General features: G+C 46.1%; 1 protein-coding gene across 2 annotated transcripts in view; it reads right to left on the reverse strand.

The window, feature by feature from the left end:
- The window catches only part of PARP12 (poly(ADP-ribose) polymerase family member 12), a 40,124-nt gene extending 15,680 nt beyond the window's left edge, over positions 1–24,444 (reverse strand). Inside the window, exons 1-7 of one of the 2 annotated variants that reach the window (XM_043589703.1) lie at positions 23,509–24,444; positions 20,022–20,157; positions 17,018–17,318; positions 15,170–15,271; positions 8,320–8,443; positions 3,853–4,048; positions 96–237 (exon numbers count right to left, since the gene is read on the reverse strand). In XM_043589703.1, the coding sequence (XP_043445638.1) occupies positions 96–237; positions 3,853–4,048; positions 8,320–8,443; positions 15,170–15,271; positions 17,018–17,318; positions 20,022–20,157; positions 23,509–24,263 (1,756 nt within the window). In that variant the 5' untranslated portion in view covers positions 24,264–24,444. The remainder of the gene's footprint in view (positions 1–95; positions 238–3,852; positions 4,049–8,319; positions 8,444–15,169; positions 15,272–17,017; positions 17,319–20,021; positions 20,158–23,508) is intronic. The other variant, XM_043589704.1, reaches the window with a different exon arrangement.
- Between the last annotated feature and the right edge of the window lie 2,023 nt (positions 24,445–26,467).

The following is a 26,467-nucleotide window of genomic DNA, read 5'->3' on the forward strand; positions in this document are numbered from 1 at the left end:
GTGTGCACATGGACCTTTTCCAGGGTGCAGGTGGAGAAGGCAGAGCCAAAAGATGGCCAAGCCCTGCTGGGTGGGGGCAGTGGGTCAGGAAGTACCTTTGAAATCTAACTCATATTTGTGCTTTCCAGCCTGGAACTTCAGAATGGCTGCCTGAGCATCAGACCCAGGTGCACAGTATGCCAGGTAGGCCTTCTCCAAATCGCTGCTGCAGACGGTGGTCACGGGGTGCTCCATGCCCTACAAGGGAAAAGCCAGACGCCTGGTGAAGCCAAGAACCTACAATGATGAGGAAAGCTGCCAGGTGCTACCCACACCACACTGCAGGCATGACCACGGTGCATATTCGTGTCACGCGGGAGGCAGGGGAGCTGGAAAAGAAGAGCCAGGGAGTAGGGGTGCGGCAGGAGAGGGAGGCACAGAATAGAAGCCAGCACGAATGCCTCCAAAAGCTGCCCAGAAAATGAAAGGGAGTAAATGCAGATCCTGGCTAACCATACCAAGATAACCAGGATGGCAGCAAAATAAGACATAGCATTCACTCCTAATGGATGACACCTCCATTCAAGGGAAGGTGAACACCAACGCTGAATTCTCCAATCTGCATGAAGGGATGGCCTGAGCATGGCTGCCTCTCCTCTGCCCATTCTTGTACCCACCACCCTGCAGTCAGAGCTTAGTCTTCCTGTTTTCTTTTTCTGGGCCCTTGGAGAAGCTCTTCTGCTTTCAATCACCCATTTTGATCCCACAACTTCTATCCAACTACCTCCAAGCTATCTAAAATTTGGGGATGGACCAAGCTTGAATTTTGGCTCCTTCATAACTGTGACAAGTTATTTTAACCTCTCTGAACCTCCACTATCTCAGCAGAACAGGAAGAAAACTTAAATCATACTCCTATCATGATTCCACAGTGCCATCCCATCCTCAAAGGACTAGGAAAATAATTAAAATAAGGCCTGCAAAGCACTTAGCACAGTGCCTGGAACAAAAAGTAAAGGTGCCACAGAAATATTAGGAGTGTATCTAGATACATCAGTCTCAAGTTCAAAGAATCTGGTCTGCAGACAGACGTGGAGAGACCACTTAAGGTGGCCACTAATGTCAGAAGAATGGAGGTGTGGGCCGGACCCTGGGACACCCCAACATTCATGAAGGAGGGTGGAAAGAAGAAGCCCATGAAGGAGACTGAAGAGGAATGAGACAGGAGGGTGAGGAGGGAGCGGGCAAAGGCTGCAAATGCCACAAGATTTGGCACCTGGGCCCATGGCCGTTTGCCAGCTTCTATGGCACAGTAAGGGCTGTGTCTGGCAAGGTCCCACGTCCTGCCAACGCTCCATGAAAAGTGGCTAGATGAACAAGTAACAGGAACACAAGTTAGATCCTGGAAAATGAAGGAACGAACAGGGGTCTTTACAGGGGTCTTTAGAGATGAATGGGTTGTTCAGGCCCAAAAGGGTGAGAACAACTGTAGAGGTTTTAGATCAAGGCAAAGCAGATCACAGGAAAGGGTGCTAACTCAAAACGTCTATCAACATGAGCAGCTTGTTGAGAATGATCCAAAAAGGATACAGGTCAGGGTAAAGCATCCTGGAGCCCAACACCTCAGGGACATTGAGTTTAACGCAGGAAAATTCAGTGGGCCTGGACAGTAACACCTTTATACACAAGATTAGGTTATGGATTGCACTATGCCACCTCCTTTGCTGTAAAAGATATGCTGAAGTCTTAACTCTAGTACCTCAAAACTTGACTTTATTTGGAAACAGAGTCACTGCAGATGTAGTTAGTTAAGATGAGATCATACTGGAGTAGGGTGGGCCCCTAATCGACATAACCTATGTCCTTATAAAAGAATGGCCATGTGATGACAAAGCAGAGACTGGACTGAAGAACCTACAGACCAGGGAAGCCACCAGAAGCTAGGAGGAGGCAAGTATGATTCCCTACAAGCTTTAAAGGAAACATGGCCCTGCTGACACCTTGATTTCGATTTCCAGCATCCAGCTGTGACACAGTAAGTCACTGCTGTTCTAAGCCACCCAGCTTGTGGTACTTTGTTATGGAAGCCTTAGGAAATTAATATAGGGTGGAGGTAATTTGGACTGAAATTTGGCTGTACCTCCTGAGCTTGGGAAGAAAAGAACCTAGCTTTCTGAATCAAAAGAAAATGGTCCTAAACTGGCCATTAGCAGAAAACTAAGAAAGAAATCCAAATACAGGATGACACCAGAAGTGTACGGGAAAGAAGAGCTGGAGTTGACAGGTCACCCTATGAGGCAATTCAGCCAATGGTACCACATGAGACTGCACAACCAATAACCACTGAATTCACACAAGTGCATCTGCGCCCCACCATCACGTAGCACATCTATGATACCCAAATACAGGTCATTCCCAGAGATTCTCAATGTTCTAAGTGAAGTTATACACTCTGACTATACGGAGTAAATGAAGAGCAGCATAGAGAAAAAAAGGTAAAGCCCTGAGTGTGGGTTGTTTGGAGGAAGAAGGCCCCCACTTCCTAAAGTTGTGATAATGCAGTTTGCCAAGTCACCTAGACAATCCTACTTTTTCACGGGATGCCCTTAGGGTCTCATGTCATCTCATTCAGCTCCCCGAGAAGGGGGACACACCACAAAACAAAAACGTGAGAGGTAGTCACATTTGCTAAGTGCTTTTCACCTGCCATGAGTTCCTTCATCAGGTCACCAGAGAAGTTCCATTCATGGAACATAACCAGCCCCTCATTCTATCCCCCTCCTCGATACCAAGCATGGCCTCTCCCTCCTGCTCCCGACCAAACCGAGAGCAATGTTGGGGAGCCTCCCTGAACATATCTGCATAGCAAGGAAGGAGAGGGAGATGGGTGGGAAAGAGGGCAGACAGAATAGCCAATGAGGAAAGGCTGGCACTGCAAGAAATGGAGAAGTGTATGAGGGCTAAAGCAAGGCCACTGCTGAAGTGACCATGTCCAACTCAACAGTGGCCGTGGGGGCAGCAATTACTCTGTCCTTCAACCCACCAACATCTATGACCTGAGAACTTGCAGGGTATAGGCAGAGTCTTCCACACAGGGCACATGTGTGGCAAAAGAGAGACAGAACTCCCTGCTCTCATGGAGCTCTCATTACAGGGTTCCCAGAGAAAAAGATATCCTAGGTGTAAGTCAAAATAAGAAAGTAAAGCTTTAATATGGCCTTATACAACACAGAAGAGTACAAATGTCTATCAGACCACATATCCCAATTTTCATTTCGGAAAGCTGTTCCTATAGAAATGGTGACCTCCCTATACTTGTACCTCTACAGGCGCCCAGAGGGTTCCCTTTAATGTAATCCAGCCATGAACATCTTCAAATAATTGACAGCAACAGTTATCAGATCCAGATTCCAAACCAATACCTGAAATAAATCAATTTTCTTACACTTGCCCACGTTCTATGAAGTTGCTGCTACAGAGAAGTCAGAAGCTAGTTTCAAAGGGCCTTAAAGTTTATTCTGCAGCTACACAAGTCTCCTATACACACAGGCACTTGCTTTGGAGCTATCTGTTCAACAGTTAAGGGAGGCATCTTTCTATCCCATGTAACAAAACCAATGAAGAAATGTCCTCTTGCTATAATTTACACTAGGCCATGTTCTCATGAGGCCAACAGATACCTAATCATACAGAAGAACTCCCAACTACCTAGTTTTATCATAATTCTCCCCAAGCAAGTGAGTCACAGGAGGATTTGGGGCTCTTTGTCTCTATCAAGGACTCCCCAGAACAATCCTTGTGCTCATGTCTGAAATGGCTCCTCCATCGGGGGCCCTCAGGAGAAAACACCTGTCCTCTTTCCATGACACTTACTTGTCTTCCATACTCCTGCCAAGAACCAAACTCATCAGTCCAGTACCAAACCCAGTCAGTGGTGAGGATGAAGTGTGGAGGTTTAGTAACCGAGGAGGCTGTGGAGAGGCGGCGGGCTGGGGCAGCACCAAACATCATGGAGTCAAAGTCTAGACAATCAAAGTGAAAGTTGCTGGCTGACTCAGCACAGAGGATCCTGCAAAGGAAGTGAGAGGTAAACTGAAAATTCCACCAGTCAAGCGAACACTCAGGTGCTACCTGTGGTCTTCTAGATGCTCAGCTGGTAGACGTGAACATCAATGTGACACGTACCTCAGGGGGGGAAAATGTTTCCAAGTGGGGGGAGGGGAGTACAAGTTGGTTCTTATAAAAAAAAATTTTTAATTAAATCAATAAATCTCTGCAAGATTGATAAGAAAAAAAGGAGGATATTGGAAATATAAAAGGTAAAAATTAAAAATGTCATAGACACTAAAAGAGGTGTTATAATCAAGTGTATGACAATTAGTTTAGCAATAAATAAAATGAACAAACTCCTGGAAAAATCATTAAGTTTACCAAAATTGACTCAAGAAAAATAGAAAACCTGACTGGTTAGCAGTTTAAAATCTTCCCACAAATTAAACATTAGGCCTAGATACTCTTATAGACACATGGTCATTCAGGAAAAAAATTATTCTAACTTTACATAAATTTTTTCAGAAAAAAGAAACCATCCCAATCTCATCTTCATGAGGGTAGACACTTAAGATAACAACCAGATCAAGACAATATGAAAAAATTATAGACCAATCTTATTCAAATATGAATGCAAATATCTTAAGTACTGGCCATCCAAATTCAGCACTGTGTGTGAGTTGAGTATGTGTGTGTCTGTGGGGGTGGGGGAGGGGAGAGAGAGAGGAAGAGAGAAGAGAGAGGGAGTGGGAGAGAAAGGGACAGAGGGGGCAGAGGGGGAGAGAGGGAGGAGAGGGGGGAACAAAAAGGATGAAATTAAAATGCTATTCACAAATATTAATGTCTAGATAGATATCTAGAATATATAGATAACTATACAGATAATTCAAACATTACCAAGAGAGTCCTCTGAGTTCAGATACCTTAGTAAAGTTGCAGATACAACAGCTGACAAAAGTCAATTGCATTTCTATACATCAGCACAGAGAAAAATTTTTTTTTTTACTGGGGATGTAACATATAACATGACGACTACAGTTAACGCTATACGGTATATTTAAAAGTTGGTAGGAGAATAAACTCAAAGTTCTCATTGTAAGGAAAAAAATTTGTTTAGTAACTATATGAAGTGATGGATGTTAACTTATCCAGATAATCATTTTGCAATACACACGTATGTCAAGTCATTATGCCGCACACCTTAAACTTCTAGTGTTGAAAGTCAATTGCATCTCAGCACAACTGGAAAAAAAAATTAAATCTCTAACAAATGATATCCAACCAAGACCCTAATAGAGAAGTTATAAAAACCACCGAAAGATATTTTAAAAGATTTAAATAATCACATGCTATCATGTATATGAATAGAAAAATCTCAGCATCATTATGGTGTCAGTTCCCCAGAAACACCAAGTGAATGCAATATTAATTTCAAAAATCACAACAGAAATTTTTGTGAAAACCAATGACATTTAAAAGTTTCTAGGGGCGCCTGGGTGGCTCAGACAGTTAAGCATCCGACTTTGGCTCAGGTCAAGATCTCACGGTTTTTGAGCTCGAGCCCCGCGCTGGGCTGTGTGCGGACAACTCAGAGCCTGGACCCTGCTTCGGATTCTGTGTCTCCTCTCTCTGCCCTTTCCCAATTGTTCTCTGTCTCTCAAAAATAAATAAATGTAAAAAAACTTTTTTTTAATTTCTGAAGAGGAGCAAAAGAACAAGAGCCCTGGCAATTCAAAGAAAGAGAAGACAGGGATTTGCCTTACCAAATGCCAACACTTAAAGCTCCACTAGGTCAAGACAGTGCGGCACTGAAGCAGAGACAGACCGACCAGTGAACGACAAGAAGAGAGGACCAGTGGGTGTATTCGCTGATCCAGTGCCTGACACAGGTGGCACTTAGAAACAGGTGCAGAGCTGGCCTACTTAAACAAGTGATATTTGGCACACCAGCCTGAAAATAAGCTATAAAATGTGTTAACACTGCCAAATTGGGCTCAGTTTTGATGGGTTTAAAAATAACTGCTAGAAATGGATGATGGGAATGGCTGTACAACAATGTGAACGCAACGCATGCCACTGAACCTACACTTAAAAATGGTTAAGATGGGGCACCTGGGTGGCTCAGTCAGTTGAGTGTTTTACTCTTGGTTTTAGCTCAGGTCATGACCCTGGGGTCACGGGATACGGCCCCATGCCGGGTTCTGCACTACGTGTGGAGCCTACTTAGGATTCTCTCTCTTTCCCTCTCCCCACTTCTCTCTCAAAAATAAGAATAAAAATAATGAGAAGAATAAGAAAAATAAAAAATAAATAAAAATAAAGGGGTGCCTGGGTGGCTCAGTTGGTTACGCATCTGACTTTGGCTCTGGTCGTGGTCTCAAGGTTTGGGAGACTGAGCCCCACATTGGGCTCTGCGCTGAAGGTGTGAAGCCTGCTTAAGAGTCTCTCTCTCTCTGCCCCTCCCGTGTTCTTGAAATGAAATGAAATGAAATGAAATGAAATGAAATGAAATGAAATAATGAAATGAAATGAAATGAAATGAAATGAAATGAAATGAAATAAAGTAAAGTAAAATAAAATAAAATAAAATAAAATAAAATAAATAAAAATAAATGGTTAAGATGGCAAATTTTATGTTATGTATATATTACCACAATTTTATATTTTTTTAATTAAATATATTTTTAAAAAGTAGTTTTGCCAAAACCGGTGATTCATCTGTGTAAGAATGAAACTGGACCCATATTTCACCACCTGCAGGGTAAAGATTAAACAGTCCTTAAAACGTTAAGATTTTTTAAAGAAAATTCAGAAAAATTTCCTTACAGTCCTGGGATAGGTAAAGATTTCTTATGACTCAAAAAGTAAAAGCCGTAAAGAAAAGACGGATAAATACTTATCTATATTAAAATATACCATAAGCTGACAGGAAGAGTTTATCTTCAACACACATTTAATATCCAGAAATTTAAAGAATTCCTAAAACTAAATAAATAACTGAACACACAACCTTCCCCGTCAACAAAACAGCCAAACTACAAGAAGAGACATTTCACAGCAGAGGAAGCTCAAGTGGCCAAGAAACAGGTGAAGAGACACATTACCTCATTAGGACCCAGAGACCTGCAAACGCAGATGCCACGTGTGCCACTTTAAATCCCCAGGCTGCGAAACGTTCAGATGCAAACAATACCAAACGCTGGGGACACGGTCACCACAGACCAAACGGGGGTGGAAAGTGGCACGACCATTTAGCGCCACCGGGCAGAGCTGAAGAGGGAGCCAGCCTACCTCCCAGAACTCTCATCCCCAAACTTCAGGCCTACAGAAGCCCGCTCGCACGCACACCAGGAGACAAGCAGAGACTCGAGCACAAAGCACTGAGAGAAAGACACCAGACGTGGTGGTAGAGCGTATGCTCCATTCAGACAGGGTTCAAGAACAGGCAAGACTAACCTGTGGTGACAGATGTCCAAACAATGGTGGCCTGGGGGTGGGCACGGATGGGAAGGGGACAGGAGGGGACTTTCTACGGCGATGAAAATGATCTCTATTTGGATGAGTGTTACATGAGCGCATGCATTCATCAAGACTCACTGAACTACACGATTAATATTTGTGCACTTCCCTATGTGTAAATTCTGCCTCAGAAAAACAGAGGGGAAGAGTCAGCCAATGCATCTTCCCAAGGGGAACCATTTGTTCCACACACTTCCCCAGCACCAATTTGCACACAATTGCACTCTTAGCACAAATTTATTTTTTCCACCTTAAAAAGAGTGGGCTTAAATTCTCTTCATGGCAACATATTTTAGCAAGTTCAATCCAAGATATGGTGAAGTATTTGAAAATAAGGCTCCCTGGACTTCCCCACTCTGAATCAACTAAGTGAAAATACTGGGACACACACAGAAAAATCAAAAAGTTAAAGGCTGAATAGTAAACAGCAGTTCAGCTGCATGACTTTACATGCAAAGGCTAAAATTTCACAAATGACTGCTTCTCGCTTTTCTGCATTAATCAATGTGGATATATGTTCACAATCAATCCCAGCAGCAAGTAATTCAAAACTTATCTGGTACCACCAGTTCCTTTCCCCATAGCTCCTCCCTGAAGGAGATAAAGGCACCAATCCACAGTTTGAACAGTAACTTCCAATTTCCAGCCCAAGCTGTTTATTGGGGTGTGTGTGTGTGTGTGTGATCAAACCTAAACTCTGTTGTGTCTAAACTTCCCACACTGCACACAAAAGCCCAGTCACAAAGCAGACACCAGTAATGTATTTCATACCTGTCTTTTCTGGGATTGCTATATGCCTCTTCAATAAGCTCCATTTTGTCCAAATCCTTCCATTTGCCTCTGTCCAAGAACTGCCATCGATATGGCAAATGGAAATGAACTTTATTGCACTTATCTAAAATAAGAATATTAAGAAGTAAGACATCTTGGCAATACATAGCATGACCCAGGCCCATGGTTCTCAATGGGGGTGGTAATGCCCACTGACCTGGGAACATTTTGGAGATCTGTGGGGGCATTATTTTTAGTGCAGTCATACCTGAGCATCTAAATACTGAAATACTGTGTATTTTATTATACGCACTTCCGTTTTACATCTCCCCTTTCAATAGGGCGTTACATCAATTTTTAAAAATACGTATGTTGGCAGGTAACATTACATTTGAATTTCATCTCATGAGCAAAGAAGCTGACCATGAAAAGGTCAATCAGACTGCGGGAGGCAGTGTGATCACCCATTATCACTATCCATGTAGCATGTGGACAGGTAGCAGTCACACTAAAAACTGAACCAGATTCATCTCTATTAGAAACCCATCCAAACCCCGACACATCTGACCACAGGCAGGTGAGCAGTGTGGTTCCAGCCTGTTTTGATCTTCTGGCTGCTAACATACTCACCACCTCGACACATCCCCACATCATCCCTGAAGGTATTTATATACACTGCCCTGCCCCTGCCAAAACACACAAAATGGCCCAGGTCTACAGTTTCAAGCCAGGTGCTCCCCCTACATCTTCCCTGTGCACCCTGGGACCTCTGTCACTCCTAGCACATTCTGCCTGCCTCGCCTTGGCTCATGCCAGCCCCTCATCTGCAATGCACCTGACACTTTTGTTACTTTTCAATATCCTATATGAAATTCTGGTACATCCCCACCGAGGAAAGGCACACTGGAAAGAAAAGCAGCAGCAATCTCTTTGCACTCTGATACAGACCTACTTCCAAGGTATATGTTATTAGGTAGAATGATACACAAAAAGGTGCAGAACGCCTCTACTTGGGTAAAAAGGTAGAAAAGAAAAATGAGAAATACTCTAAATACATATACATACACATATTATTCCTTGCAGAGGGGAAGTTGGTAGCCAGGGACAAAGTTATGAGCAAAGACTTGTGTTGTTTTCTTTTGAAGTTTGAACCACAAGAATATATTCCAAAAATTAAATGTCTAGTTAAGTGGGAAAAGATACAAAACAGTGTGCACAGTGCACCTACGTGAGAAGGAAACTGATCAGACATACATAATTGTGTACATATAGAATCTTCATGGAAGGATAGTCAAGGAACTGGTAATAATGACTGCTTCTGGAGGGGATCTGGGTGCTAGAAAAAAGAGGTGTGAGGGAGACATTTCTTACTGGCTGTCCTTTGTACATTTTTAACTCATCTGTCAAAATATTAACAATGAGGCATGGCTAATTTGACACTTGAAAAAAATTAAAACTTTCTAAAATTGTATGCAGGCTTTTCAGACATATCTCAATGCCACTTCCTTCCCACAGGATCTACAAAAGTTACTTTGGTCCAGGAGGACCATGGAGGAAGGTGGGCAGGCTGCCTGAAGGTGTCAAAGGCTAGGCCTGATGCCAGGCAGACAGGACAGACAAGAGCACCCAGCCAAGACTCAGGGAACAAGAGACACCTCAACCCAGGAAATCCCCTCCAAGTTCACCAAGGCTGGATTCAGCCACTCTGGGGACTCAGGACATCCTGACTTGTCCAGAGTTACAGCGTGGACAGCTCATACCAAGCCAAGAGACCTCTTGGACTCTACCAGGGATATGCACAATACAGTAATAATGAAGGGCTCAACCTGGATAGGTAAGAGCACAGCTATGGTCCAGAGGTCATAACCACGTAAGATTTCCTGTTCCCTCCCTGAAGGGCACGAAGGGAATGACCAGAGTTAGGAGCATTCAGTCACTGCACCTATATACCTCAGCTCAGGTGAGTCCTGGACAGCCTAAAGACTCTCTCCTTAAGAAGATCCCCTTCAAGGAAGGCACACCACCTACCACCCTCCAGGCTGACACTTCCTTGGGAAGGACACAGGGGCACAGGGAAGGCTCTGTGGTCAAAAGACTGCAGGCCCAGGCTTCCAACTCTTAATGTGAGCTCAACGTGAAGACCACATCACTCAAGCCTAAGAAAAGAAGGTGCCATACAGGCCACTGCAGCCACAGTGGCTGGTTAGAGCGGAGTCCCAGTTGATGAGTCCCCTTCTCTGCCACATCTTCTCTGGTCCTCCTGTCCCTTTTCTCAATTTCCTCTCCCTCCTTCTAACGTTCCCCTCCTTGTTGTGGCATTCTAGAATCTAGGCCTTCTGGAAGGTAAGTCGCAAAAACAAATTAATTTGGCAAAGTACCACATCCATATCCCCTCTCTCCCTACATCACTTGAAATGATAAACCAGAGAGAAGAACAAATTGAAAAATGCTGGAAAAACGTAAACAGTGCTATCAAAAGACCAGAATTATTGAAGAATCCCTAAGAATATGAAGGACACAGAATCAAACTGAGGGAGATAAAGAGAAAGAAACCCCTGCAAGATATGAAGAGATCTACCATGGAAGGGGGAAATACTGGGGAGAGTGGTCTAACAAACTCAGAGTTACACGTAATGAAAGGCAAGAAAGACACCTTGCCACTCACAATGAAACTAAATGGGACCCACCAGAGCAGGAACTCCCTCTGTGCATTGCTTGTGCCCAGCAACTTTGCTATTTGTCCCACAGAACATGTGACTGTGAACGTAAGTGCTGGAGAGAGACAAGCATGTAAGAGGGCCATCAAAGCTCCCACCCCATTCCAAGGATACACACTAGCAGCCCAAGCCACCGCACAAAATGTACTGCCCCTTCCCCATTAAGCCTCGACCAGAATCCACATCACCAGCAGACACTGCATTCTGGAGTAGGTAACCACGAGTCACCCCACATGTGAGGGAGACTAACACAGACAGGAAGCTAACTCACACAGAAGAGCCAACACCAGGGCACCTGGGTGGCTCAGTCAGTTAAGCGTCAGACTTGTGATTTTGGCTCAAGTCAAGGTCTCATGGTTCATGAGATCAAGCCCCACATCAGGCCTTTTGCCGTCACCACAGAGCTTGCTTAAGATTCTCTCTCTGCCCCTCTCCTGCTCATGCTCACTCACTCTCTCAAAGTAAATAAATAAATAAATAAATAAATAAATAAATAAATATTAAAAAAAAAAAACCAATACCCAAGAAATAATTATTAGAGTATATAGATTAACAGCTAGACCTCAATTTGTAAAAGTGAAACCGATAAAACTAGGCGGAAAAAAACATGGCGCCATTTTCAGAGGCATGGAATAGGCAAAGATTTTTGAGACACAAGAAAACTATAAAACAAAAAAATACTAAAATCCTCACTGATATTAAAACTTTTATTCCTCAAGGGGCGCCTGTGTGGCTGAGTCAGTTAAGTGTTTGACTCTCGATTTCGGCTCAGGTCACGATCTAAGCATCATGGGATCGAGCCCCGTGTCAGACTGTGATGAGTGTGGAATCTGCTAAGATTTTCTCTCTCTCTCTCTCTTCCTCCCCCATCCCTCCCCTGCTCATGTGCTCTCTCCCACCCTCTAAAACAAAAACAAAACAACTTTTATTCCTCAAAAAAAAAACACCATAAGGAAAATGAACATTTGTAACTGACAAATCACTAAATTCTACTCCTAAAACCAATATTACGCTATATGTTAAGTAGTTAGAATTTAAGTAAAATTTTGAAAAAGAGAGAAAAAAAGAAAAAAAATGAACATAAAACCACAGACTGGGAGAATTTATTTTCAATACCTACATCTCACAACCACTTGTATAAATAATACACCAAATCCTCACAACTCAATAATGAGAGATCAAACCATCCAATTAAAAAATGGGCAAAACAAGGGGGCACCTGGGTGGCTCAGTCAGTTAAGCATCAACCCTTGATTTCAGCTCAGGTCAAGATCTCAAGGTTCTTGAGTCTTAACCCTGCACTGGGCTGTGTTGACACTGCAGAGCCAGCCTGGGATTCTGTGTCTCCCTCTCTCTCTACCCCTTCCCTATTCATGCTTTCTTTCACAATAAATAAGCTTTTTACAAGTCACAAAAGACTATGTATTATATGATTCCATTTACATGAAATAACCAAACAAATCCATAGAGACAGAATGTAAACCTGTAGTTGCCAGGAGCTGGGGTGCAGGAAGAATGGGTACAGGATTTCTTCGAGGATCATGAAATGTCCTAAATATTAACTGCGATGATGGCTGCACAATTCTATAACTATACTAAAAACTATTAAATGGGTAAATTGTATGGTATGTGCATTACACTCAATACCTCAATCAAGCTGTCATAAAAAAATCAGAAAATTTAAACAGATACTTCATTGAAGATATACAAATGGCCAGTGAGTACATGAACAGAAATGTTCAGGGCGCCTGGGTGGCTCAGTCGGTTGAGCAACTGACTTCGGCTCAGGTCATGATCTCACAGTTTGTGGGTTTGAGCCCCATGTCAGGCTCTGTGCTGAAAGCTCAGAGCCTGGAGCCTGCTCTGGATTCTGAGTCTCCCTCTTCCTCTCTGCCCCACTCCCACTCACGGTCTCTCTCAAAAATAAAAACATTTAAAAAAAAAACATTAAAAATCATTATCATAGGGAAATGCAAATTAGAACCATAATGAAATATCACTACTCATTAATTACAATGGGTAAAGTTTAAAAGACTGGCAATACCAAGTGTTAACAAAAACACAGAGCATCAAACTCTCATACATTGTTGGTGGGAAGGTATACCCACCAGTTACTTATAAAGTTAAACACTTATATACGTTCCAGTAATTTCACATCTAGGTCTTTACTCAAAAGAAGTGAAAACAGGGGCGCCTGGGTGGCTCAGTCAGTTAAGTATCCAACTTCAGCTCAGGTCATGATCTCACAGTTCATGAGTTCGAGCCCTGCCTCGGGCTCCGTGCTGTCAGCTCGGAGCCGGGAGCCTGCTTCAGATTCTGTGTCTCCCTCCCTCTCTCTCCGCCCCTCTCCCGCTCACACTCTGTCTCTCAAAAATAAACATCAAAAATAAAATTTAAGTGAAAACATACACCCACATTAAACTTGCACATAAATATTTATAAAAGTTTTATTTGTAAAAGCCAAAAACTTTCAACACCTCAAATGTTCACCAACATATGAATTGATAAATTGTATTCAATCCATCCAACAGAATACAACTCAGCAATAAAAAGGAGCAAACTACTGATTTGCCAGCATGGACAAATCACAAAAACATGCTGAGTGAGAGAAGACAGGTACAGTAGAATACATGCTGTATGATTCCATTTATATGAATTTCTAGAAAGGGCAAATCTACAGTGACAAAATGCAGATCAGAGACTGTGTGAGGTCAGGAAATTGGGGGGTGAGGATTCACTACAACAGGACAAAGGGACCCTTTAGAATAAGGAAACTCTTCCATTACCCCAATTGTTATTACCAAAACTCAGTGTATACTTAACATTTTTAAATACTTAAAATGTTATTGTGTGTAAATTATAGCTCACTAAAATTGACTTTAAACACATACATGCATATATGATACATATTTCTTGAGCTAGCATTCCATTTCCAGGAATCTAGCTATGGAAATACCTATGTGTACTCAGATGCTCAATGGAACATCACTCTTACTGGACACTACAGTTGTTTTTCAAAATAAGGTAGACGCACACATACCAATGTAGAAAAAAATCTTCAAGACACAATGTTAAGTGAAGGAAGCAGGTTAAATAATACCTATCACATGTTCCCATCTGTTGAAAAACATGCGAAACAAGTATCATAACCACACGGCACGTGTTTACCTTTGGGAAGGGCTGAAGGAGGACTTCAGACTTTACTCTGTATTATTGGACTCTTTCACAAAGTGAAAGTATTCCTGAATTGCTTGGGTGGCTTTTAAAGACTGAAAACAAAACAAGAAGTTTGGTGGTTGTTTTTTAAGAGCAGTCACCGAATTTGAGAAGGAAGCTTTCTTCAGTCAAAACCCAGGACAGCAATAAGAAGAAAACAAAGCTTTAGTAAATACAGACAAACACGTACACACAAGAATTGCTACTTGAGATAAAAGAGGGACCATGGAGAGAAGGGGCACCTGGGTGGCTCAGTCAGTTCAACGTCTGACTCTTGGTTTCGGCTCAGGTCATGATCTCACGGTTCATGAGTTCCAGCCCTGCATCAGGCTCTGCTGACAGTGTGGAGCCTGCTTGGGATCTCTCTCCCTCTCTCTGTCCCTTGTTCCCCAGCTTGCCCACTCTCAAAAAACAAACATTAAAAAAATTTTTTTAATTAAAAAAAAGAGGGACCATGGAGAGAAACCCCCAACTTAAGTTCTTATTCCCCAAGAGCACACACAGGCATCTCCTCCTCACGGAGGGCCTTCCAGGTTTCTGAAGCATTTCTAAGTCTACAACCTCCCTTTATAAGGGACACTTATATTTGTTTCCACTAGACGGGCCATCTGTGCAGGTCTGTGACCTCACGCTAAGGTGATCAAGGGTCAACACTTGACACTGAATGAACCAGTTATGTTCCCCAAAACTCATCTACAGTCTGATTTCAAGAAACTCAATTCCTACCATCCTCAACTCCCCAACAAAATCGCTTCAGAACTGGTTTGGCAAAGTGCCACACCAGCTCACCATGAAGAAGGCCCCAACCCTCTCTGGATGGGGGAGAGGGCCCTGAGGGGTGGCCTTAGGGCAGAACTCTTGAAACACATAGCAGCTATTCCACCTGCAAGCGGATGAAGGGGATTCCTCTGACTTACCTTGAAAGCTACAACTTTTCCGGATGTGGTACAAGCAGATCTGATCATTCTCCTCCTGGTTAGCATTGTTTAGGGATACACAACCTGAACTATCTCTTCTTTCTACAAGGAAACACCACAGAGATGTATCAGCATCCACCAAAGCTTCCAGTGTGGAGTCAGAGTAGTTCAAGATACAAAGGACAGAAAAGAGGGGCGCCTGGGTGGCGCAGTCGGTTAAGCGTCCGACTTCAGCCAGGTCACGATCTCGCGGTCTGTGAGTTCGAGCCCCGCATCGGGCTCGGGGCTGATGGCTCAGAGCCTGGAGCCTGTTTCCGATTCTGTGTCTCCCTCTCTCTCTGCCCCTCCCCCATTCATGCTCTGTCTCTCTCTGTTCCAAAAATAAATAAACGTTGAAAAAAAAAAAAAAAAAGGACAGAAAAGAGCATTCACTTCCCTGCATAAGACAAAAGTAGGCCAGGTAATCTCACAAAATCCTATGATGTTCAAGATAAAATGACCCTCAGACATACAAGTGGACCCCCTCTCTGCTTTTTAGGGGAGGAGCCAGGGAACCCAAAGCCACACAGTTGCTTGCCAAATCCAGGACACCGTGGAGAGGCTCTTTTTTCTCAGCTCTATGCTCCCAATCTTAATATGAAACCTCCTTAATAACTTTACATTAATTGCAAGAATTTTAACTTAAAACAGGCATGGAGGGTATTTCAGAATTTATCTTTACTAGTGCTCCAATGAGACTTTACCTAACAATTACATTTACCACCGCACCCACCTACCATAATACAAGAAAACAAAACTCATTCGCAAACCCTCTCTATTCAGTATCGCCTGTTAATTACGTTACTCCTTTTCCTTTTTCTTTTTATGGGCCCTTCAGACATCCACAGGGTGGGCCTCAAAACCCACACCTTTGGGGCCTTGGAAATAACCTCCCTTGCTCCCCAAGGACAAGTATCCTTCCCTCCCTTTCTAAGGCCATAATCCACTTGACACTCTTAAAAATCTATTTAAAGCAAAACCTGTCTACATCTAGCTTCCTACTATTGAAAGAAATTAACCCAAAATAACGGAAGAAAATGTAAAGAAAACACATACATGGCAAGGACAATTTTTAAATATCAAAATCAAGTGAGATTAGATGTTGGGGTGCCTGAGTGGCTCAGTCAGTTAAGTGTCCAACTTCAGTTCGGGTCATGATCTCACAATTTATGGATTCGAGCCCCACGTGTGCTGACACCTCAGAGCCTGGAGCCTGCTTTGGATTCTGTGACTCCCTCTCTCTCTGCCCCTTCCCTCATGCTCTGTCTCCAAAATAAATAACCATTTAAAAAAAAATTTTAAAGATTAGAGTGTTAAGTGTGTTTGCTGGTAGTCCTAGCAACACCTAGAACTGATATTTTAGGAAGTGGTCTATTAAAAATCCTAGATGCCACTATAGTTAACAAATTCCTTTATTTAAAAAAAAAAAAAAAGTATACTAGCATGCTCAATCACTCACCAAATGCCTGCATGCCCACTATGGACCAGGCACTGTCTAGGTGCTGAAGACGAGCCGCGAACAAAGAAAATTTACAGGGACTAAAAAATCCCATTTATTCATGCCAAGAAGAGAGCTGAAATTAAAATATGCTTCCTTCACGGTAGATCAGACCTGTGGGGAATTCATTCAGTCAACCTCAAATGGCATTTGTCTTGCTTGTTCATGGCTAGGATTCCAAGTCATCTTTACAACACCCACTGGTGAAGGAATCACCAACTGACTTTACTAAAAGCAGCAGTGACTTGCCCAAAGTCATACATTCCATTAATGGCCAGCTGGAATCTACGGGCCCCAGCCCAGGGCCTTACCAGAAGTGGCCTGTGGGCCTGGAGGAGGAGGGTGCCCTCTGCTGGAGGTGGAGCTCCTATTCTTGATGTCATGGGCATTTCTGTATATGGAAGGCAGCCTGTTCACCAGATCGGAGTTCATGCCCAACTTCTCCAGTTTCTCCAGATTCTCAGAATTAGAGATATCATGAGATCTCTTACAGCCAGTGCCAAACTTGCATTCACCCTGTAAAAAATACTGGCAGATATGGAGTTTGATACACTGCTTTTGAAAGGAACAAGAGCCGTAGGGTCCATCTCCTTTGTTGTAATGAAGGCAGATCTGTTGACAGAAAAGGAATAAAAACACCAGCTTAGGAAGGTCTCACAGGACACCACCCCACTACTGACCAGTCCATGGTCAGAAGAAGTTCCTCCAGAGATCTGGCCAAAGCTGTGATTCCGTCATCCACACAAGCCACACAGCTCTGAGAACATCCTCCACTCTAGATGGACCACTGCTAACATATGCCCTTGGATAAAACGGGAACTGGGTGGACAGCAATGAGCAGAACAAGCCTTTCCACTGGGGAAATCCAAAGAACTTCCAACTGATCAGAGCTGCTCCCTTCCCAGGAGACAATTCAACATAACTCACATAGCAGGAGGCTAACAACCCATATACTCCACCTACACCCTTCCCCCACTGACTCACCAACTTTCCCTAAGCCAGGCTTCTATCTCCCTTCTTTCTGAAATTCAAGGTCAAAGAGGCTCTGAGCGTTTAAAGCATCTTAGAGAAGGCCAAATACAGCCCTTTCGTTTCTCAAGAGCAAAGTGAAACTCAGAGAAGTTCACTGCCAGCTATCTACATCTGGCACACGCAATGTCTGTTGAACTGCGTTGTTGGTAAAGCTGGGACTTAAACCTGAATCAACTGCTCCTTCTCTACATTCCAAATTCCTAGAGACCACCAAGGGCCTACCCACTCAATTCATACACTGAACAAGAGATAGAAAAGCAGCAGAGGGCTGCAGAACCCAGACTTAGATATGCAGGGACCCCACTCGGGACAGAAGCCCCAAGGGAAAAGGCTAGAAGAGACTGGGCCCTAACCTTGATTTTGCCACTTACAAGACGCCTGACCTTAGACAAGTCACTCACCAGCTCTGAATTTCAGCTTTTAATCCCTAAAATGGGAATAATGCTACCTCCATCATTGGGTTATTATGAGGATTAAATGGGAAATATACAAAGTGGCCGAGACAATGCCTTGGAACATAGTGGGTGCTCGATTCATGGTGGTGGCCCCAACTGTCCATCTGATAAGGGGACTAGCCTGAGAGCAGAAGGCCTGGCAGGAAAGCTGCACTGGATCTGAGTTTATGGTCACAGTTCCGGTTGCCGGCACTGTGCTCTAAAAACCACCTGCATACCCAAGAAGACAAGAGGCTACACACTCCAGACTGGTCACCTTCGGATTCATTTTTTTATACCACTGACAAGTTGCTCACTCCAAAACATTAATGTCCACTCTCCAAACACAACCCCCCACCCCAAGTCCTTCCTGTGATACCAAAGGCTGCATGGATCAGTCTCTACTCACCCATTTCTCCTTCTCTCCTCTCCCAACCTAAATCTAAGCTGTGCTCACCTACATGCTGTCCCCCGACCGTGCCAGGTTCTGTCCTCTGTGCCCCCCTTCTTCCCAGACCTTCATCCTTCATTCACCCTTCAGCATTCAGAGCAGGCACCGCCTACCCCAGGATGCCTTCCCAAGTGCCCCAACTGCCTGAGGCCAGAGTGCTCACTTCTATCGCAGCACCTAAAATAGCACCTTACAATCACACACTGATTTGTCTGTCTCACCCAGTAAACTTGCCTCCTGGAAGGGCAGAACAGGGTCTTTTATCTCATCGGCAGTGCCTGACCCGTAGTGGTTATTCAATAAAGGTTAGCTGAATCAACAGTAATTTTCAAAAGGCAAGAGAAAAGTTACTATCTATTACGTAGCAGTCACTAAACCACAAAGCACCGTTCTCAAATGAGTGGTTTTAACTGAGTAATATGGAAGCATTTTCATTAAACCAGGTCAATCTAATCTCTGTAGCCTTATCCCAGAGAAAGTGCCAGAACGTCCCATAAACCTGTGCTGGCCACAGGAACACACCACTCGGATCTGCTGCAGAGCACCACTTACTCAGCTCAGCTGCTGCCCTCGGGAGCCACTACCTGATTCACACAGAGACCATGCTCCCACGGGCTGCTCCTAGCCAACAATGAGCTACTTTAGCTCAGAACTTCGTAATGGCCAAGCAGCAGCTTTCTTAGAACTGTGCTCCAGTCAGGGTCTCCTCCTACCCGGTCTCCTTCCTTCCCCCTCTCTTGCAACATCACTGTCCAAAGGCTCCCCACCTCCTTCTGCTCCCTCTCCACTGGATCTCTTACACTTCTAATCCCATCTTGGCGTCTGCTTCTTGGAGGGCCCAAGATAGTACACGGCCATTACAGGGAGGTTCGGTTAGCATCTGAAATGCATTATGAGCATCTGAAATGCACATCAACTAAAGGTCAAAATTCCCTGGGTGCAACTAACTGATTTAGTAGAGAGCTCATCACCTGCCTGTCAGCATCTCTGAAAAATTTCCTCACAGAACTCCTGGGTTTGGCAATAACACACGGTTCCAAGTCCTGCTAGACAGAGAGGAGCAGGCTGGAGTCTCTTATCCCCTCATCCCCATGTAAGGAACATCCTGTTGCAGCCACTGGCCAAACAGACTCCCCCGATCTCATGGAAGCCCTGAAAAGGAGATACCGGCCCAAATGACACAGAAGGAAAGGAGGCCTCTAGACGGGGCAAGGTTGGCCCAAGGTCACAGGTCTAAAAATCAGCAGAGCCAGGAATTCAATCCAGGTCTCCTTCAAGTAGATCCCTGTGGCCACTCTGGGGTCCTTGGCTCCTCTTCTGCCACAAGATTTCCTCTCTCCCGACCTCTGGCTTCTCCCCCGTCACTTGCATACATACACACCCCCTCCTGGAACTCACCTCTGGCAAAAGCCAGGGGTCATTCTGAAACAAAAGCTGGCAGAGCTCACTGTAGCTGAGGTGGTCAACACCGTGAGTTCTCAGCACACTCAGGTTGTGATCTGTCGTCAAGCTGTGACTGTTTCTACAGTTCTTCCTGCAAAGAAGCAGAGCTGGTGTCACGGTTCAACTACGCCTCCCCGAAATTCTTAGGTTGAAGTTCTAACCCCCAGTGACTGTATTTGGAGATAGTTTATAAAGAGGTTGTTGGGCTGGGGGGTGGGGGCCTAGTCCAATCCAACTGATGTCTTTATAAGAAGAGAAAATTAAGATAAATTAAGACGCACACTTGTGAGGACACGGGTAAAAGACAGCCATCTGCAAACCAAGGAGAGAGGGCTCAGAAAGAAATCAACCCTGCCAACACTTTGATCTCAGACTTCCTGCCTTGAGAATCGTGAGAAGTTTCTGTTTAAGCCCCCAGCCTGTGGCACTTTGTTATGGCAGCCCTAGCAAACTAATAAAGCTAGTAAAATCAGTCTCGAAGATAATTTTTCAGGCATCGTTCTTGACACTGCTTAGGAGCATCAGAAAAAAAACCCACATGTCTATGCGATGAAAAAATGTAATGCTTATTCACAAAGGAAAAGGCATTACCTTGCAGGCTCGAGGGCCTAGGACAGCACTTCTCATCAATATCTGGTAAGAATGACAGTGCCATCCCCCAAAGAAGAGTTGCAGTATGACAGACAATGAGCACTTAGCAGACACTTGAACACTGGCTGAATAAATGAGCGTGGACACCTACGGTTATAGGTATGTGCACAGACACACTCACACCCTGAGGCTCAGACCTCTTCTCTGCTCTCCTCCTCCGTTCTTTCCATTAACAAGCCCTGGCTGAACATTCACTGTGAGCCACGTACTGGCACCACGCCCTGATGATCCAAACACTTCAAATGATTTCCCAGGTCACCAGGACCCGGAAGAGTCAGACAAATATCATTTGCTTTACTCAGACTCTGCCAAACCTCACGTGTTTATTGTGAGCATCTCAAAAGAAAACCCAACCCGTGACGGACTCCCCCAAACCTGCACCTTTCACAAGCTCCCCCAGCTCAGTAAAAGACCACTTCCCTCCTTCACTGCACAGACTGACAACCTTGGAGTCATCCAGACTCTTCCCCTTCTCTCCTCTAGCGGAAGTAACAGATATGGAGAGGACTCTCAAATGGCATGGTCAGCTGTGCTGAGAGTACGTCTATGCAGACGGGAAGGGCACCTGAGCCTGACAGAAGCACTCAAGGGACAGTGCCTAAAAGGTGTAAAGCCTGGGCCAAATATTTAGGTTGAGGAACCAGGCAAGAAGAGGAAAAGATTCTAGGCAAACTTGGTGCCACCAGAACCAAATATAGCTAATAATTAGGATAATGACGGCAGCAATAGCTACTAAGACTTGAGCATTTATCACAAACCAGGGATTTCCTGAGGTTTTTATCAGTTAAGTCATTCAGTCCTCAACAAGTCTATGAGGTAGGTGATATTATCCTCATTTTGCAGATGAGGGAACTGAGACACCGATACAAAGTCACCTGCCCAAGATCGTGCAGCTAGCAGGGAGTGCAGCCAGCTTGAAACAAGGCAGGCTGGTCTTGGGGCTGTGCTCTTAACCACGATGCTTACTGCTCCTCAGCAAAGGATGGAAGTCAGGGACCTGGGACCCTTCCCAGCTGTGACCAGTGGGCAAGAGCAGGAGCCATGATCTATTTCTGAAACAGCGGACCCTGTGGTTCAGGGAGACAAGCAGAGTACAAGAAAGCATAGAAAATGCAGCCAACCGCACCCACTCTCCCTCATGTGACCCGAAAGCAGTTGAAGAAGGAAGGTTCAATTAAGTGTCCTGTGTGAACCGCATGGAAAATGGAACAGGGAAGAATTTAAAAGAAAACTCAATCATCTAGGCCAACAGATACCAGACTCCCAGATTTCCAAGACAAGTAACACGCAAGCCCCAACCTTGGGAACTAGCTGAGAGAAGGGCTGCCATCTTTGTTTCACCAAACACAGACGTTAACAAGATCCACCAGTTACCCCATCATTAGATCCACCCATCCACCGTTTATTACGTCCACCTTCTTCTCCAGCTACTGCTCCTCCTTCTCCCCTGAAGTGACCCATCCACACCAGTCCCTGAGGGCCCAGTTTGCCCAAGGTTCCGCCGTCAGCCTCCACCTCAGACCTGACCCGCTCCTGGGGCTGCAGCCGTCAACTCCCACGCCAGCACCTGGGACCCTGGCCATGCTCTCCCAGGCTGCAGACTTGGAGAGCTGCCCCTGGACACACTTCTGCTCTCTCCGCCAATAAGAAAGCAAAGTAAGAATCATCCCTCAGTCAACAAGGAAAAAAGAGAGGTATGAGTCATCCCTCAGCCAACAATAAGATAACAGCCATCACCTCGCCCCCATCCTGTCCCCACACTCTCACCAACTCCCCATCTCTCTCTAATTTCTCACACACACACCCTCCCCTCTTAAGGCCTTAAGCTGGGGGTTGGAATATTCTAATCTAGATATCTCTCAACAGCTGCTTCCCAGGGGCCACATTTCCCAGCTCCCCGCCTCCCTCGCATCTAGACATGATGGGGGTCATGAGACATCCTGTGGTCCAGGGGACAGATGGAAAACTGTCCACCCCTTCCAGACCTGGGAAAACCTCCCCCCAACCCTCCCCTGTCCGTCTTCTCCACCTGCTCCCCGGAATCCGAGACCCAGAATGGCCTAAAGAGCCATGGGCCAAGGAGACAGAGTCTAGGTCAGTCGGCCTGGGTCCCTGAATGACTGCATGGATCAAGACCACTACCTCATGCTGTCTAGAGGACCTGACGGGAGCAAGAAAGAAGTGAAGCCAGAAAAAAAAAAAAAAAAAGAAAAGAAAAGAAAGAAAGAAAGGAAAGGGGAAAGAAAAGGAAATAAGGAGAAACGAATTCTTCTACATAAGCGGACTAGCTTCTCAACAGGAGCACGCATTTTCTTCCCAGTGCTACGGAGGCCACTGCCGGCTTGTAAAGCAAGCGAGCAAAAGCTGAAACAGGCTTTCGAAGACTCCTTCGCTGCCGGGCAGAGAAAGCCCTCGGCTGTGGGGCCCCTCAAAGGTCGCCCTGGAGACCGGGCGTCGGGGGGGCTCCGGAAGCCAGAGGCGGCTTTTTCTCGCGGAGAACCCCCACCCCACCCCACCCCGCCACCCGCGGGCTGTCGCAGCGGGTACCGCGCTCCAAGTCCCTCTCTGACACTACAGGAGCCTTGGGGACACCGCTTCACCCGGAGTCCCTTACACGGCACCCAGTATTCAGCAGGTGCTCAATAAACGTTCGCTGTAGAGAATTAAGGGTGGGGAGAGGCCAGGGAACGGACGCCCCCCGGTCTCCCCAGACTCTAGGAGGGGCCCAGGGCGGGCTGGGAGAGAGCAGGGTCCCCCGGCCCCGCCGTCGGGCTCCGGGCGCGGCGCTTACCCGGCCCTCATGAACTTGCAGGCCCCGTAGACCAAGAACTTGCAGAGGTGCAGCTGAGCGCACAGCCCCACGCAGCCCGGCTTGGGGCTCTGGTACGCGCGGCACAGGCGCAGCGCCGAGACGGCCACCACGACGCGCTGCGCGGAGGCCGCCGCGCCGCCCGCCCTCGCTGCCACCGCGAAGCGGCCGCGGTCCCGCAGCAGCCGCTCCAGCGCGTCGTTGCCGACGCCCTCCCGCAAGCGGCGCCGCAGCTCCTCCAGCTCCAAGGCGCCCCCGGCCGCGCACAGCACCTGGGTCACCTCGCCGAGGACGCCAGCCTGCGCCATGGCCGCGGCGGGGGCGCGCTGCCCGTCGGAGAGCTGCTGGCGGGACGCGGGCGGCGGCCGGCGCGGACTGGGCGGGCGGCTCCCGCGGGGCTCAGACGCCAGCTGGAAACGAAAGCGAAAGCGAAAGCTCCCGGGGGCCCGGAAAAACGGAACCTGTGCCGCCTCACCACGCCCACCGGCCCGCAGCTGAGGGGGCTCGCCGCCTTCCGGCCTCAGGGCTCCCAGCTGTGCGCGGCCGCCGGGCCCCGCGGGCCGCTCCCCCGCTCCGTCGGCAGCCGGGGGGCCCCGGAAAGCGGCTCTCCGGCGCTCCAGAGAGAAGCAGCCTGGTCCTTCGGGGCAGCGCCTCGCGGCTCTCGAAGCGCCTTCGCCTGGTGGACGGGGGCGGAGATGCCCGGGCCGTGCGCAGCCGCTCGCCGGAGCCCCGAGCATTTGGAAATCGCGCGGCCGCCGGCCCCGGGAGCTCTCCGCTCGGGCGTTGGCCGAGCAAACGGGGACGCCGCCCACCTGGCGACCGAGCCCCTCAGCCTGACTGCTGCCGACGGCGCCGGGCCGTATCCTACACCACGTGACCGCGATCACGCCGACCCGCCGCGCGGCTCGGGCGCTACTTTCTCTTGGAGCCGGCGCGATCCGCGCCGTTCTGGGCGGCGATCCCGCCGTTCTAAGCTCCGAAGCGTCTGTCCTGTGCGAAAGCAAAGCCATTTCTCCTCAGCCCTGCTCGATAATACAGTGACCGAGCGCTTAGAGACCGCTCGGGGTCCCGGCACACTCCCGGGGTGGGGGGGCGGATGGAAAGGTGAACTGTTGGCGCCCTTGGGCAAAGTAGTCCCTCAGCCCCTAGTAAAGTTTTGAAGATGCATGACCTTTGACCCAGCAGTCTGTCTTCTGAGAATCTTCTAGCACTAAAAGGAACAAATTCCACATATGAATGAAAATATACGATATCGGTGTTTCTCTGATTTATTTCACTTAGCTGACTTGACAGTAAGCTATGTTAAAATAAAAACAAAAAATAAAATTAGCCCTCCTAAGAAAAAAAAAAAGTAAAAGCAACAGTAAGTTCTGGTGAGAGTGTTTGGCGGGGGGCGGGGAGGAGGTATGATGCTGGGAGCAACGGAGGGGATCCTTGTCCAGACTCTGTTACAGGACTTCAGCAAGCATGCATTACATTTCTACAGACCTAGAAGGACGTCCGTGACGTGTTAAGGGGAAAAGCGGTACAGAACCGTTTATATCAATAGCGAAAAGAGAACCTATTTGTGTGGCGATGTGGCTGTTTTTGAATGAGCAAGGAGAAGGCTCAGGAAGGACACACACTGTGCCAAAGTTGGCTCATGAACACTGGCGTCGGGGAGGATGCAGTAAGGGGCACTAGGAAAGTGGGAGAAAAATGAGGGGCGGGAAGATTGCAGGGGAAGGAAACTTAGGTACGATGTTAAAATTCTCCATAATATTACCGCAAAACGGTAAAAATCTGTTAAGTGTGTGGATGGTGAGTATAAAGTAACACGCACAAATGAATTAGGGGGTGAGGGGCAGTTATCGCTTGGCTTTTAAATGTGGATTTAGTGGCGCCTGGGATTTAGTGGCTTAGTCCCGGTAAGTGGTGAAGCGTTGGACTTGGGCTCAGGGCATGATCTCCGTTAGTGAATTCCAGCCCGCACTGAGCTCTCTGCTGTCACCGCAGAGGCCGCTTCAGACCCTCTGTCCCCCTCTCTGCCCCTCCCCTAGCTCATCTCGCCTCTCTCTCAAAAATAAAATAAATATTAAAAAAAAATAATAAATAATAAAATAAATTTGGACTTTAAAACATCGTGGACAATTTTTTAGGTTTAATTCTTAATTTAAAATTCTAATTTTTAATTGTGGTTTTACTATTGTTTTGCGGTTTTGTTTTGTTTTTTTTAAAGAAAGGATGACAGCAGTGAAAATGGTGGAGTAAGGACCTCAGAAAGTTTGCCCTTCCAGGTGAAAAACTGGCCAACATGGCCAAAATCCCTACTGGAAATTATAAAGTTTTGCAGCAACTCATTTAGCATTTAGTCAAGAAAAAAACAGCTGAGGGCCTCCCTGTCGAAGCTTGATCTCGGGGATCGTCAATTTAAGCCCCACGGCTGGGTGTAGACTTTACTTAAATAAACAAACAAACAAACAAACAAAAAGCAACAGCTGAATCTAGGCTGAAAACATCAAACTTTGTAGCACTTCAACTTCCACTAATCCTGTCTCCTCCTCAGTTCCTTGGCGGCCTTGAAAGCTAACAGCCCACACTGCTGGTACCAGAGAGGGCAGAACAGGGCTGGAGCTGTTTCCAAAAGTCCTTGTTAGACTTGTCCACTGGTTCCCTGGAAGACCTTCCTGAAAACACTTGTATTCATTCGTCCTCACTGTAACTAGCCTAGTCCTAATGGCTTCTCCTCAACGGTGTTTGTTCAGTGTTCTAACATAACCACTGACTGAGGCAATGGATAACAGTCGAGGCAAACAATAAACGAATCAAAAGCTTAACAGGAAAAGCTGAAGGATGAGATGTCCACTGGGGCTTTGAAAAGCTGCAGTATATTTCTAGGAATCTAGAAGGCCATACACATGCCACCCTGATTCCTTCCCACAGAAGTCACGATAAAGACTCT

The sequence above is a fragment of the Prionailurus bengalensis genome, chromosome A2 (assembly GCF_016509475.1).
Source record: "Prionailurus bengalensis isolate Pbe53 chromosome A2, Fcat_Pben_1.1_paternal_pri, whole genome shotgun sequence".
In the NCBI taxonomy this organism is placed as follows: Eukaryota; Metazoa; Chordata; class Mammalia; order Carnivora; family Felidae; genus Prionailurus; species Prionailurus bengalensis.